Source organism: Sus scrofa, chromosome 15 (genome assembly GCF_054392235.1).
Source record: "Sus scrofa isolate SSC_HxYL_T2T_F1_AM1 chromosome 15, Sscrofa_HxYL_maternal_Yorkshire_Landrace_v2.0, whole genome shotgun sequence".
Lineage (NCBI taxonomy): Eukaryota > Metazoa > Chordata > Mammalia > Artiodactyla > Suidae > Sus > Sus scrofa.
In genome coordinates, this window is record NC_139397.1 from 90,884,376 (window position 1) to 90,898,931 (window position 14,556).

A 14,556-nucleotide genomic window follows, 5' to 3' on the forward strand; every position below is an offset into this window, starting at 1 on the left:
CAAATGGAAGAGATGCACAGAGAAGAAGAATATGGGGGGGGGGGGGAATGGTGCAAAGCTTCCCTGCATTCTCTGGGCACAGGCCCCCCAGGCCTGTTACATATTCACACGGGAAGCTCTCTGAATCTTGTCGTTTAAGAGTTTTTATGACTCAATCATTCTCTAGCCACCCCCTCCTCCCTAGAAGTTGGGATCGTGGGCCTGAAAGTTCTCACCCTCTAATGATGTGTATGGTGTTTTTGGTAACCTGCCCCTCTCCTGAAACTGTCTTGGGCTCCACTTGAACCACTTGGTTAGCAATTAGGTTTGGTTGAAAGGGACTTGTCTCTGAGTAACAAAGGATGCTCCCATCACTCCCATCATTCAGGATCCAAGAGTTTTAGAAGCTATTTGCCAGGAACCAGAGGCAAAGACCAAATAGATGTTTTTTGTTATACTACACTCATCTTTTATATATAAAGAGCTCAGTTCCTAGAAACAAACGTTAAAGAGACCAACAGTATATATTTTTATTTATTTATTTATTTTTGTCTTTTTTAAGGCCACACCTGCGGGATTTGGAGGTGCCAGGCTGGGGGTCTAATCGGAGCTATAGCCACCGGCCTACACCACAGCCACAGCAACGCAGGATCCGAGCTGCATCTGCGACCCTACACCACAGCTCATGGCAATGTTGGATCCTTAAGCCACTGAGCGAGGCCAGAGATTGAACCCATAACCTCAGCGTTCCTAGTCAGATTTGTTAACCACTGAGCCATGATGGGAACTCCCAGTACATATTTTTAAAAAGGCAAAGGAATGGACTGGTCACAAAAAAAGAAAATAAGAAAGACCTTAAATTTATGAAAAGATGCCCCATCTCACTCATAATAAACTAAATCTCTACTGAGATACAATGTGTTGCTTATCAGATGAGCATAAAACCAACATACCCAGTTAGTGAGACTGTAGGAAGACAGGCACTCTCGTATTTCTTTTTTTTCTCTCAGGGCCACTCTGGTGGGGAACGTTTGATAATGGGCATATGGAGGTTCCCAGGCTATGGATTGAATCAGAGCTGCTGCTGCCAGCCCACACCACAGGCACAGCAATGCTGGATCAGAGCCAAGTCTGTGACCTATACCACAGCTTGAGGCAGTGTCAGATCCTTAATCCACTGGAGCAAGGCCAGGGATCGAACCCACATCCTCAGGGACACTATGTCAGATTCTTAACCTGCTGAGCCACAATGGGAATTCCCACTTTCATATATTGATGCAGTCCTTAGGAGAGCAATTTGGTACTATCTATCAAATTTATAAATGTGTTTACTTTTTGGCCCAACCACCCCATTTCTAGTTTATTGTACAAATTAACCTACATATAAATTAATGAATATAATATAATATTCATATATTTATATGTAGGATGCTCCCATCCTACCCAAAGGATGCTCCCATCACTCAGGAAATTCCAAGAGTTTTAGAAGCTTTGTGCCAGGAACCAGAGACACAGAGCTTCTAAACCTCTACCTCTAGGGTTATTCATGGCAATGTTTTTCATAATAATATAAGGAAAAGCTCACGTATAACAAAGAGACTGGTTCACTCTGGGACTGGTTAAATAGACTATGGTATGTCTGTACAAGTAACTGAACAGGTTGAAGAAGCTCTCCATGTACTGAAATGGGAAGATTCTGAGATGTATTGCTAGTGAAAAGTTACGGTGTACCATGGTGGATGTTATGTGAAAACCATAGCTGAACACACAGAGTGTTCCCTGTGCTGTGAATTCTTCACTGACACTTCATTTTCCGTGTCAGTGTGTTGTCATCAGCGGAGAAAGCGGCTCTGGGAAGACGGAAAGCGCCCACCTGATTGTTCAGCATTTGACTTTCTTGGGAAAGGTATTGATGACCTGTATTCTCTATTGTGACCAGAAGTCTCTGCAGAGTAACTGAGTATTTTCTAAATGACAGGGAATACTGGTTTTTATTAGGGGTTACCTAGAAACATTCCATCTTTATTATGTTTGCCTCCTAATAGCTAGACCTCTTAAGATGTCAGCATGTCCTCTTCCATTCATGTAGTGAGGGAAATAATGCCAGCATGAATTTACTAGATTTTCAGCAATTAATTTTTCATGTTTGCAGCGTAATAACAAACATTTAGCCATTAAGTAGTAAAAGTGGTTAAATACTAGGGCCAGGAACAGGGAGAGCCACTAAGGTGATTAAAGGACTGGAAAACAGAAATCTTTGAGCAAAAGTTGAGGGGAATGGAAATTTTCAGGCTTTGGAAATAGCTTAGCAGTTACTTACACTCAGAATTAGTGCATTTTGAGACTAAGAGCGAATTTATGACATATTTTTACAGGTGAGGTTTATTGACTGTTATAACAGAGGATTGAGAAAAGCGATGGGATTTCTCTATTTCAAATTCTTTCTAAACTCTTTAGACATTTTATCTGTCAAGGATTTTAAGTGAAGTGCGGCTGGTCAGAGAAACTAACGACCTCACGTAGCCTCATACGGATGCGACGCTTATGCACCAGGGGAGTTGCACATCTGAGGAAACGTGCTGATGGTTGATGCCAATTCCCCCACCTGGAGTTTTTCCTAAAAGAACAAATGTGGATTTTGTGGGCCGGGAGGGGTTCATGCAGCTCTCCTGGAGTAATGTTTCTGGAGGCTCCTCCTGACTGTTCTCTGTTTGGCACAGGCAGATAATCAGACCTTGAGAGAGAAAATCCTGCAGGTCAACTCCCTGGTGGAAGCCTTTGGAAATGCATGCACTGCCATCAATGACAATTCCAGCCGTTTTGGAAAATACCTGGAAATGATGTTTACCCCAACAGGAGCTGTGATGGGGGCCAGAATCTCTGAATATCTCCTTGAAAAATCCAGAGTTATAAAACAGGCAGCGTAGGTGCACTCTTTTTTCACCCTGGTTTGGCTTTGCAGTATAGACCGGGAGGCTTTGGGAATTTCCATGGCTCCAGTCACGGTTGTTCTTAGTCTCCCTGGCCCAGCCCTACCCCCAGCCTCCCCAAGAGCAAGGAATTATTTAAGCAAAGGATAAGTGGTGTTTTCTAACCTAAAAAATGTTTACAGGCAGAGTACAAAGGGCTGGGTGGGATTGCTTTGAGATAGGTATGCCCATTTCTCCTGCATCCGTTATACTAGATAGAATTTAACTATATGCAGTTACTTTTAAAACTCTCATACTAAGTGAAGTAAGTCAGAAAGAGAAAGACAAATACCATGTGATTTCACTTATATCTGGAATCTAATCTATGGCACAAATGAACCTTTCCAGAGAAAAGAAAATCATGGACATGGAGAGCAGACTTGTGATTACCAAGAGGGAGGAGGAGGGAGTGGGAGGGACTGGGAATTTGGGGTTAATAGATGCAGACTATTGCCTTTGGAATGGATAAGCAATGAGATCCTGCTGTGTAGCACTGGAAACTATGTCTGGTCGTTTGTGATGGAGCACGATAATGTGAGAAAAAAGAATGTATACATGTATGTGTGACTGGGTCACCTTGCTATGCAGTAGAAAATTGACAGACCACTGTAAATCAGCTATAATGGAAAAAAAATCATTATAAAATAAAAAAATAAACACCAGGGCACAATAAAAAATAAAATTAGGTCCCTTAAAATTGAGCTCGTCTATTTAAAAAAAAAGCACTGAGAACATTTTGTGTTCATTTTTCCCTAGATTGAGAGAGGAAAAAATATTTTGTTTTAAGGAGTGTAGTATAGCAATAGTGATCAATAGTGTGGAGTACTCTTGGTTCAAGTGCTGGCTCTGACATTTACTTGTGACATTGGGTATATCATGAAACCTCTCTGTGCTCCATCTGTGAAATGGAGATGCTACTAGAGCCTACCTCATGGGTTTGCTGGGAGGATTAGTTTGTTTACGTGTGGAGTTTCCCATTGTGGCACAGCAGAAACGAATCCAGCTAGGAACCATGAAGTTGCGGGTTCGATCCCTGGCCTTGCTCAGTGGGTTGGGGATCCGGCATTGCCTTGAGCTGTGGTGTAGCTTGCAGACATGGCTCGGATCTGGCATTGCTGTGGCTGTGGTATAGGCTGGGAGCTACAGCTCCGATTAGACCCCTAGCCTGGCAACCTCCATGTGCCACAGGCGCGGCCCTAAAAAGACAAAAAGACAATAAAATAAAATAAAATTACTTTAAAAAGTGCCTGGTTTAGTGCATCTTATCAGAGGGTTAGCCACTCTTCCTATTATTACTGTTGCAGGACACCAGACTTCCTCAGGAGCCTGGCTCCCTGTTCATATGTTAATCAGTAATTATCTATTGAATTCCTGCTGCATGACAGTGCTGTACTCTCTGCTGGGGTTACAAGAGTAAACCGGATAGGGTCTCAGTATATGCATGGAGTGTGGAGTGGATGGGAGAGAAGAGAGAGGAGTCAGGGAGGAGGGTGGGAAATGATAAACATTAAACGAAATAAACTTAAATGCAGAACAATTGTAGTAAGTACCAGGAAGCAACATAAGGTGCTATGAAGTTGAGACAGGAGTAAGGGCGCATAACTTATCCAGGAAAAGAGGGCTTCCTGTGTAAGAGACATTTCATCTGTGTATCTCTGGGAGTCAGCCAACCAGATGGATGGGCACAGGAATGGGGGGTGGGGGGAGAGGAGCAAAGATGAGCCTGGGGCCAGATCACAAAGGGCTTTGGAACCAGCTGAGGAACCTTATCCTAAAGGCCATTCTTCTGAGCCTTTTTCTAAAGGCAGTAGGAAGCCATTTAACGTTTTCAAAGAGGGTCACAAAATGCAACCTGCTCTGGCTTCAGTGGGCCACATGGATTGGAGGAAATGCAAGAAGTGCTATTGCGTTGAGACAGTCAGAGGGCTGTTTTCAGATCCCTATGAGAGAGAATGGTAGTGGTGGAGATGGGGATGGAGGGGCGCTGGTGCATCTGAGGGGTGCTGTGCAGGGAGAACCCGTAGGACTTGTTTTCGGTTAAGAACCCCAGCATCTTCTTTTATCATATACTTAAAATTTCCTCACAAAATAGGGACTGACATGAAAATTAAACAAATGCACAAAAGGAGAGAGTCAGTCATTTTAGCTTCTCTATGGCATCTTGATTAATTTTTATGAGATCCCCTGTTGCCGGAATTTGGCCTCTGTTCACTGTTGCCACATTGAAACGCAGAGATAGAGTTTTGGGTAAAGGAGAAAAAAAAAAAATTAGCTTGATTGTTTTGCCAGGCAAAGGAGGGTCACAGCAGGCTAATGCCTTAAAGACGGTGCAACGTGCCCCCATCCCTCCCCAGAAAGAACTGCAAGGAGTTTTATAGTAAAAAGGAGAAAAACAGGTTTTCAAATAGGAATCAGGATTGGGACAAACATGCATTGTTCTTTCTTTGGGGGGATCTTAGTCATCAAAGCCAGAGTCAGGAGATCTCGGCCTGATCATGCTGGCGGTCTTCTGGGTTATTGCTGAGAATAACAGTACTTGTGAAAAGGACATATGGATCAGAGATTCGAGCAAACTAGGAAAGTTCCTGAAAAAACATCATGTGCTAATAATCTTTAACCCACAGGCAGTTATGCTCAGGGTACCTAATCTTTAGCTTATGGCTGATTGTGTTTAGGGTGTAATCAAGTCAGGCAGAAGGACAAGGAAGGACTGTAAGTGGTTCAATTTCAAAGTATTCATTTCAAAAAGAAGTGTAAGGAATATAACTTTTCTCTCAGGGGTATGAGGCACCTGCATCACCCCTGCTGCTTTTTCTCCAAATCAGGGTGATTTTAAAGTTTAGGGAGCTACTTCTGTTAGAATGGAAGCTGTAGTTTTCAATGTTCAAATGTGAAGTGATCTTTTACAGGGATAATGTGAAGAGGATTCCATTCACAGCTGTGTCACTTATTGGGTATATCACTTAGTAATATAACTATCCTTATACTTTATTTTCCTCATATGCAAAAAGGCAGTTTGGAAGCCAACCTCAGGCGGTTATGGAAATTAAATGAGATAATATATGATTTATATCAAGTATAGAATCTGAAGCATAACTGGTACATAACAAACTATAACTCATTATTAAATTTAGTCAATATGGTAGCACTGGTGGGTAAAGTAGACTGAAGACATTAGCGGAGATGGAAACTGTGCGGGTCCTATTCATCTGACCTTTCTGGTTCTGCCCTCCTTCGGCACATGGTAAGATTCTCCTTCTTGGTAGCCAGTGGCTGGCTGTGGTCATATGACCGGTTCTGGCAGAGGAGCATTTAATGGAAAGACCCTCCAGAGTGCTGACAAGGATGGGGGCTGCCCCATCAGTCCAGGCCCATGAGTGACTGTGATGAGCAAAGCCCCCATATTAGCCCTCAGTGGGCATGTACTCTGAGCAAGAAGTAAGCCTTTCTTGAATTAGGCCACTACGATCTTAGGGTATTTGTCACTGTGACCAAACTTAGCCAATCCTGATAAACTCAGGGATGAAAATAAAATTGAATTTATGCTGGAAATGAATGTTTGTAGACAAAGCTTGGAAGAATTGAGCTCTGGAGGTATCTGCCAAAAACTATAGAAAGATAAGACCCCAATGGGTCAACAAATGCCTGCACTTTGACCAGAGGTTAAAGAACAAGTGACATTCATGCTGGGCATACAGGTTCCTAAAGCCCCATAAAGGCTTTCCTGACTCAGTGAATGGTGCCACCCTCACCTGCTCAAGTTAGAAACCCGGGAGGCAGCCTCTAGGTCCCTTTCCTTCGCCACCCTCATTCATTCCATCTGAACATTTTTTTAGTTGTTTTTCCAAAATGGACCTTTTAGCTTACCCTTCTTCTCCACCATCACCTCCATGACCCTGTCCAAGCCACTCGCTCTCTCACCAAGTCCTCCCAGCTGGTCTCTTTGCATCCATCTTAACTTCTTACAGTATAGTCACACAGTTTGAAACACTTCAAAGAATTCTGACTGTATAATCAACAAAATCATCATTATGGCCCCACAAGGCTTTGTGTGGGCTGGTCCTGCCCACCCGCTTCTCCCTAGCATCCTTTTGGTCCTACATGGGTATCGTGCTCATCGCCTTGGTGTATATGATGCTCCCTCTCCTTGGAATGCCTTTTCCCTTTTCTCTGCAGTTCCTTCCAGTCCCTTCTCACACTTCAAAGTTTGATTTTAGTGTTATTTCCTTCAATAGTCATTCTCTGGACTTGATGCAAGTGGCCCTCATCCCCTCACGTTATTCATCTCAGCCTCTTGTTTGTTTCTTTCGAAGCCCCATCGCAAGTTTCCTTGTTGATTCCTCTAACTCCATCACTAGCAGGAAGCTCCAGAGAGCATGAATCCTCTCAGTCCTTTATCCCTGGCACGTGGTTCAATGCCTGCTGTGCTTGGTGCTCGGTAAGCTTATTAGCTCAGTGTACAGATGAATGGGAAACGGCAAGTAGAGTCATCTAGAATATAGGGCAGAGGAAAGAATGTACCAGAAGATCTTGGTCAGGATAAACAACCAGAAGAAGACTAGGATATCCAGGAGAAGCTGAAGAAAAGAGAGGGGCCCATGTCACAGTTAGGGACAAGGAGTGGAAGGAAGAGAAGCTTTCTTTCCAAGGTGAGGATTTGCCAACATCCTGGGCATTAACAGAAGAGACTGCCTTCCTCCAAAGGAAAGAAAGGGATATAGAGCAGGAGCTTTTCAAAATATCTTTGCTGAAAGACTAGTTTTTTAAAATAGTAGTTCACAATCCATTGTGAACTAATACTTTTGTAAATTATAATTGAAATGTAATATCAGAAAAAGTATTCTATTCTACATGTCATGGCAATATCATTTGCTCTAAAATGTCTAGACGTAGACGTTCTAGTTCCTTGCCTTACACTCTGACAACAGCCCACAGACCACACTTGGCGCAGCACCTATCTATCTGAAAGAACCCTGGCCAGAGTGGCCCAGAAGAGAGTGGGCAGCAGGAGGCCATGGGGACTGATGCACGTCATTTGAATTGTACTGGGGAGAATACGCATTTGGGAGAGTGGAGGCCTCAGTTCTGGGACCACCTCCCTGGCTTGCTATACAACTGGCGAGCTGCTTCCTGTCATGGGCTTTAGCAAAGTGAGGAGTTTGGCTGAGCTCTCTAAACTGGATGTCACTGTCTCTGAAGCAAACAGAAGACGTGTGGCACAGATGCATAGTCATTTGGTCTGGAGTAGAAAGAAATCTAAACATGTGTAACCTGAGCTGTTACCTGGAGATGTTCCAGTCTCTAAAACCTCCTGCGTATAGTAAATACGAGTGTGCATGATAATGTGCCATTGTGGCAGTTACAGCACTGATCCATCACTAGTACTATTCTGTAATTGGGATGTAGCATATTTAATTTCCTGCGAAAGCAACTTTGCTACAGAATAATATTTTTCACAGAAAGGAAATAGTGTAAATTACTTAGCATGAGGAAGCAGAATATATTATCAATAATGTCTCTTCCCCCCCCCTTTTTTTTTCCCAGGGGAGAGAAAAATTTCCATATATTTTACTATATTTATGCTGGTCTGTATCACCAAAAGAAACTTACTGAGTTCAGACTTCCTGAAGAAAAGCCTCCTAGGTAAGTGCCAGGGGTTTTAGTTGTTAATTTTTAATGAATATACAGGTAACAATGGACAGAACTTAGAAATAGAGTTATTCTCCTAACTGGACAGTCTCTTTATCTGGGATGCCCACGTGGGATAGCAGGAACTACTACATCTGCTTTTGCATTTTCTAGAAAGTTCAAGAACTCAGTTGCAGCTCTTTGACTCAGCCATGTGCACCATTGTTGCATCACCGTATTAGACTGTAAGGGAAGTGCTCTTGCAGAGAAGGAGCCTGACAATGCCCTGTTGCAGAGTGTGCCACTTGCCAGGCCAACTCTCATTCTGTTTGGTCGCACTCCATCCAGGTACATAGCTGATGAAACTGGAAGGGTGATGCACGACATAACTTCCAAGGAGTCTTACAGAAGACAGTTTGAAGCAATTCAGCATTGCTTCAGGATTATAGGCTTCACTGACAAGGTAAGTAATTGTCAGGAGAGAAAGAAACTCAAGTGTTCATATTCTGGGGTCAGGGCAAGGGAGGACGTGAATGTTCTAATTTGGGGCGGGACCCTTGATTTTCAAATACCGTGCTGGTCATGCTATAAGATCTTGCTACTCAAAATGGGACCCTTGGACCAGAAACAGTGTCATCACCCTAGAGCTTGTTAGAAATGCAGACTCTCCAACCAAGAACAGAATCTGCCTTTTTTGTTTCTTTTGATCTTTTTTTTAGGGCCTATGGAGGTTCCCAGGCTAGGGGTCCAATCAGAGCTGCAGTGCCAGCCTACGCCAGAGCCACAGCAACTCGGGATCCGAGCCGCATCTGCAACCTACACCACAGCTCACAGCAACGCCGGATCCTTAACCCACTGAGTGAGGCCAGGGATCGAACCTGTGTCCTCATGGACACGAGTCAGGTTCGTTTTTGCTGAGCCACAGCAGGAACTCCAGAATGTGCATTTTAATAAGACGTGAGGGGAACACTAAAGTAGAAGTACTGTTGTACGTGCCATGTGCCTAGGAATTGTTAGCCCGGTCCTCCGTTCACCTCAGCTGTGATAACAAACACAAAACAATGCTGCCGGTTTCTTTCTTTTTTTTTTCTTTTTTGGCTTTTTGCCGTTTCTTGGGCCACTCCCGTGGCCTATGGAGATTTCCAGGCTAGAGGTCGAATCAGAGCTGTAGCCACCAGCCTACGCCAGAACCACAGCAACACGGGATCCGAGCGCGTCTGCAACCTACACCACAGCTCACGGCAATGCCGGATCCTTAACCCACTGAGCAAGGCCAGGGATCGAACCCACAACCTCATGGTTCCTAGTCGGATTTGTTAACCACTGCGCCACGACAGGAACTCCAATGCTGCCTGTTTCTGAGGGGCACTTGTTCCAACCATTAGAGTGAATTGTGTAATAACAGTACAGGAAATTGAGGGGGGGGGCATTCACCCAAGCCACAGAAATATATTTATTCAAGTAGTACCTTGTGCCCCAAGACAAATTAGTTTAAACCTTTTCATATTTCTTGTAGTCACGTCCTTCTCCATGGGACATAGGTGCACATTATTAGCTGTAGCTCCAAGTACTGCCCTGCTCTTATCATACTAGATACAGGCTCTCTCTATTAAACATACGCTAGGAGTGACAGAAAATATTTATAACCCTAGGCTCAAATAGTGCTCTGATACACTGTGTCATAGTTTCTGGGCTCTATGCCATCAATTTTGTAAAATATACAGATTCTTTTGCTTTTCCAACAAAGGAGGTGAATGATTAGAAGGTAGGTGAGAGTGTTTAAATCTTCAGGGATTAGATTACAAGACAGCCGTGTTACCCTGGGATAGCGACTCTGGATAAAGGATGGATTTTATAATCCAATGAGTTTGACCAGCCCTCTCCTCCAGAGCATGGTTGATTTTAGTCATAATAATACCTTTCTTCTTTCTAGCTAGCTGTTAATTTTCTCTGTCAGCCTCCAAGAGACTCTAAACTGACAGACAGTGGAAAAATCTCAAAGGTCATATAAAAATAGAAATATATTTCCCTTGGCTCTTTAGAGGAGAGCAATTAAACAGATTCCAGCAATGTTAAAGGGCCCTTATGGTTATTAATTTATAGAGCTGGTTGTTATGAAAGATGCATCACCAGAAGAGTCAGAGCTTGGTGGAGATAGCAGTAGAGCCATTTAAAGTCACCTGAGTCATGCCAAAATGTTTAGGGACATACTTCCTTAAAAGGGTACAAGAACAAGAGAGAAGTCACCCACAGGGTTAATGATATTTTGCTTTCAGTAAGTACAATGATGGTTGTAGAATACTGTGGAGGAATTGGTCCTTGTTCTAAAGGAAAGGATATAATATCAGCTCTGTCCTAATGATAGACAAGTGCTGCAAATAATGATAAAAAGATGCTGTTTTAAGGTAAAATTAAAAACAAAAGAAATTAAATATGCTAAGTATATATCCTCAAAGAAAGCCATTCTTAACCCCTGTGGGAAGAAGTCTAACAGAAATGAACGAAGTCTATTAGTATGAATAAATATGAAAATAAAGAAATATAAAGGGTGGTAAACACTTTTAAATTGTGTCTGGTCTGCACTGTTTAATGCATAACCAGATTATAATTATGTATGTGTGTATATTCACCATGTCCCATGTTAAGTCATATTAGAAATAAATCCAATTTCTATCAGCAACCTTGGAAATGAAAGAGGCTGGATCTTACCTCTTTTTTTTTTTAAAATTAAAATATAGTTGATTTGTGCTAATTTCTGCTCTATAGCAAAGTGACTTAGTTATACACATAAATATACATTCTTTTAAAAAAATATTCCTTTACATTTTGGTCTATCCCAGGAAATTGGATATAGTTCCCTGTGCTATACAGTAGAACCTCATTGTTTATCCATTCTAAATGTAAAAGTTTTCATCTACCAACCCCAAACTCCTAGTCCATCCCACTCCCCACCCCTTCCTCCTTGGCAGCCACAAGTTTGTGGATCTTATCTTTCTGATCCTAAATTTGTTGGTTGTATCTCTGTTTATATCTCTATAAACAGCCTGTTTTGCTGAATTGACTCAGTTTGCTTTATGTTTATAAACCCAAAGTAGTTTGACTAAATTCAGAAAGGTTCCATTGAATGCAGTCAGGCAGCAGATGTCAAAGATGTAACAGAACTTTCTCATAAGTTTTTCTTAGGGCTATATCTAGACAGGACTTGAATGAACTGGTCGATTTAATAAAAATTTTGTTTCCTGTCTTTTCTTATAATGTCACTAATTCCCTGTTGGAAGCCCTGTAGTTTTCCCCAAACCGTTAGAGCAAAATGGTAAGTAACACACCTTACTGTGGACTCAGAAGCACACATTTGAATTCTGGGACACCAGCTGAAAGTATTTGAAAGAAGTCCTGACCCTAGGTTTATTGTAAAGAAACTCCCCTGATGGAAGGAGTCTTCGATAACAGTGAGGTTCATTGTTCAGGCGGTGGGGGGAAGGTGGTGGTGCGAGGGGGTCATACCTAAAACCCTCGTATAAAGATCAGTGCTTTCTTGTCTACTCTTATTTTTGGATTAAACCATACTATTTTGTTTGTTTGTGTAATATTATCCTTGTCTTGCTAGTATATGAATTATCATAACATATTAACTAAATTGAGTTTTAGGTATGTTTGTATTTAATACTACATGAAGACTTTTTTGCCAGGCTGTGATGGTCAGGATTGGACATTTACTTCAGATCCTTTGGTGAGGGGGTTAGGGAGAAGGCTTTGAGATTAGGGCAATTTTTTTTTTTCCCTTCTTCAAAGCAGATGATGAATTAGAGAGCACTGCTGAGTTTGGACTGAGTATATTAAAATGTCAGTGGGTGTGTTGAGGATTTCCAGTGTCTTAATGACAGACAAAAAAGACTTACATTGACTTTTGAAACCAATTTATTAATGTATGATTGATGTAAAGAAAAAAATTTTTTAAACCCACCATTGAGTTTTGGGTTTTTTTTTTTTTTCTTTGTCTTTTTGCCATTTCTTGGGTCGCTCAGGGATCGAACCCGCATCTTCATGGTTCCTAGTCGGATTCGCTAACCACTGAGCCACAGTGGGAACTCCCCAACCATTGAATTTTAAGGTACAAATGCTGTTAAGCCTCTGACCAGGGAACTGACTAAAGGTGTTGGAATGGAGCCTATAAGGGAGAAGGTGCTGCAGCTGGGCCTAATGCAGTGCTGTAGGCAAAACTGCTGAAAAACTCAAGACTTATTTGAAAAAGAAGCAAGGTAAAGAGAGACTAAGGGGGGAGTTTCTGTCGTGGCGCAGCAGAAATGAATCCGACTAGGAACCGTAATGTTTGGGTTTGATCCCTGGCCTTACTCAGTGGGTTGAGGATCCGGCATTGCCGTGGGCTGTGGTGTGGGTTGCAGATGAGGCTCGGATCCCGTGTTGCTATGGCTCTGGCGTAGGCCGGCGGCTACAGCTCTGATTAGACCCCTAGCCTGGGAACCTCCATATGCCATGGGTGCGGCCCTAAAAAATGGACAAAAAGACAAAAACAAAAACAAAGAGAGAGAGACTAAGGGGCAGGTAAATTCCTAGGAGGTACCAGAGGAGCAACTACGGTGAGATGCCCATGAACCTGGCCAGGGGCAGTTTCCTTAGGTCACCTTCAGCCTAAGAGAAAACCAGGATTCTCCTCAACTTTCCACTTGGCCTCAACTTTATAGAGAGAATAGCTACCTCGGTGAAAGAGGTATCTTCTGAGAAAAAGAGAGAAGTTAAGACCTTGCATCCCGTGTGGGACTTCGGTAGAGAAATGCTCTTCCTTCCCCACTCTGCTAACTGGTGGTGAAACTGAATTCACATGCATCAGCAATGAGTTGGGAAACCTAACTGGAGGAGATTTTCGTCTTCTTGATTATTTTTCCTGTCCTGAGTGAGGTGATTCCATTTTATCATATGGCAAGTTGGGAACGGGTAAGAAATAAAAAAAGCAGCATAGCAAGATTCAGTTGGAAAGGCAGGGATGCCAGGAAGGGCTTCCTAGTTGGAGATGAAGCAGGAGAAAATGAACAAGGTGAGACAGGTGAAGGATCCTTCCCAGGCTGGCTGTGGGAAAAAAGACAAGACCTTGGATTGAGACATATTGGGGGAGTTCCCGTCATGGCTCAGTGGTTAACGAATCCAACTAAGAACCATGAGGTTGTGGGTTCAATCCCTGGCCTTGCTCAGTGGGTTAAGGATCTGGCATTGCCGTGAGCTGTGGTGTAGGTCGCAGACACAGCTTGGATCCCACATTGCTGTGGCTCTGGTGTAGGCCGGCGGCTACAGCTCCTATTGGACCCCTAGCCTGGGAACCTCTATATGCCATGGGAGCGGCCCTAGAAATGGCAAAAAGACAAAAAAAAAAAAAAAAAAAAAAAAAAAAAAAAAAGGAGAGAGAAGTATTGGGGAGGGAGGAGGAATCCCGCAGATGGACACACGACTGAAGGAGCGCTGCCATCACATGGGTAATATTGGCCTGAACACAGGACTAGAGGTAGCTTCCTGGGCCAGAAAGAAGAGCTAATTAGCCCAAAGGTGGGACTAAAGAGTCGAGTGGAATAGCCTGGAAGGCTGATTCCTCCATAATGAGGGGGGTGTTGGAGACCCATTCTTGAGTTCCCCTCTCTAAACCAAGGGAGGACACCCAGTCTGCCACTAAGGCCAGTCTCTCATACGGTGCTTGAACCCCAGAGTTCTTGCTGAAAGTTATAGGTAGTTTTCCTCTTTAAAAAAGAAATGTCTGAGCATCGTGCTGAAGAGAATATTGCCAAAGACACAACAGGGTGAGATGCTGGTCTCGAGGGTGCGGTCTTCCATCACCATGTCCTTTGCGGATGATCATCCCAGTGGTGAAATGCCCACTTGTTTTGGGAGGTTTCGTAGCTTGGACAGTTATATGGTGTGTGTGTGTGTGTGTTTTAATTAGAGGAAAAAAAGTTTTCCCCCTAAGTATATTGAG

At 43.0% G+C, this 14,556-nt stretch overlaps 1 protein-coding gene across 25 annotated transcripts in view; it reads left to right on the plus strand.

Moving 5' to 3' along the window:
- The window catches only part of MYO3B (myosin IIIB), a 453,696-nt gene that overhangs the window by 220,693 nt on the left and 218,447 nt on the right, over nt 1-14,556 (plus strand). For 22 of the 25 annotated variants that reach the window (XR_014829526.1, XR_014829527.1, XR_014829525.1 and 19 more), the window contains 4 exons: nt 1,802-1,885; nt 2,700-2,902; nt 8,493-8,591; nt 8,925-9,039. Coding sequence is in view for 21 of the 25 variants with exons in the window: in XM_084999438.1 (XP_084855564.1) it covers nt 1,802-1,885; nt 2,700-2,902; nt 8,493-8,591; nt 8,925-9,039 (501 nt within the window). In the remaining 4 variants the exon portion in view is untranslated. Of the gene's footprint in view, nt 1-1,801; nt 1,886-2,699; nt 2,903-7,261; nt 7,387-8,492; nt 8,592-8,924; nt 9,040-14,556 lie in introns of those variants that run through there. The other 3 variants (XM_084999458.1, XM_084999459.1, XM_084999457.1) reach the window with 2 other exon arrangements.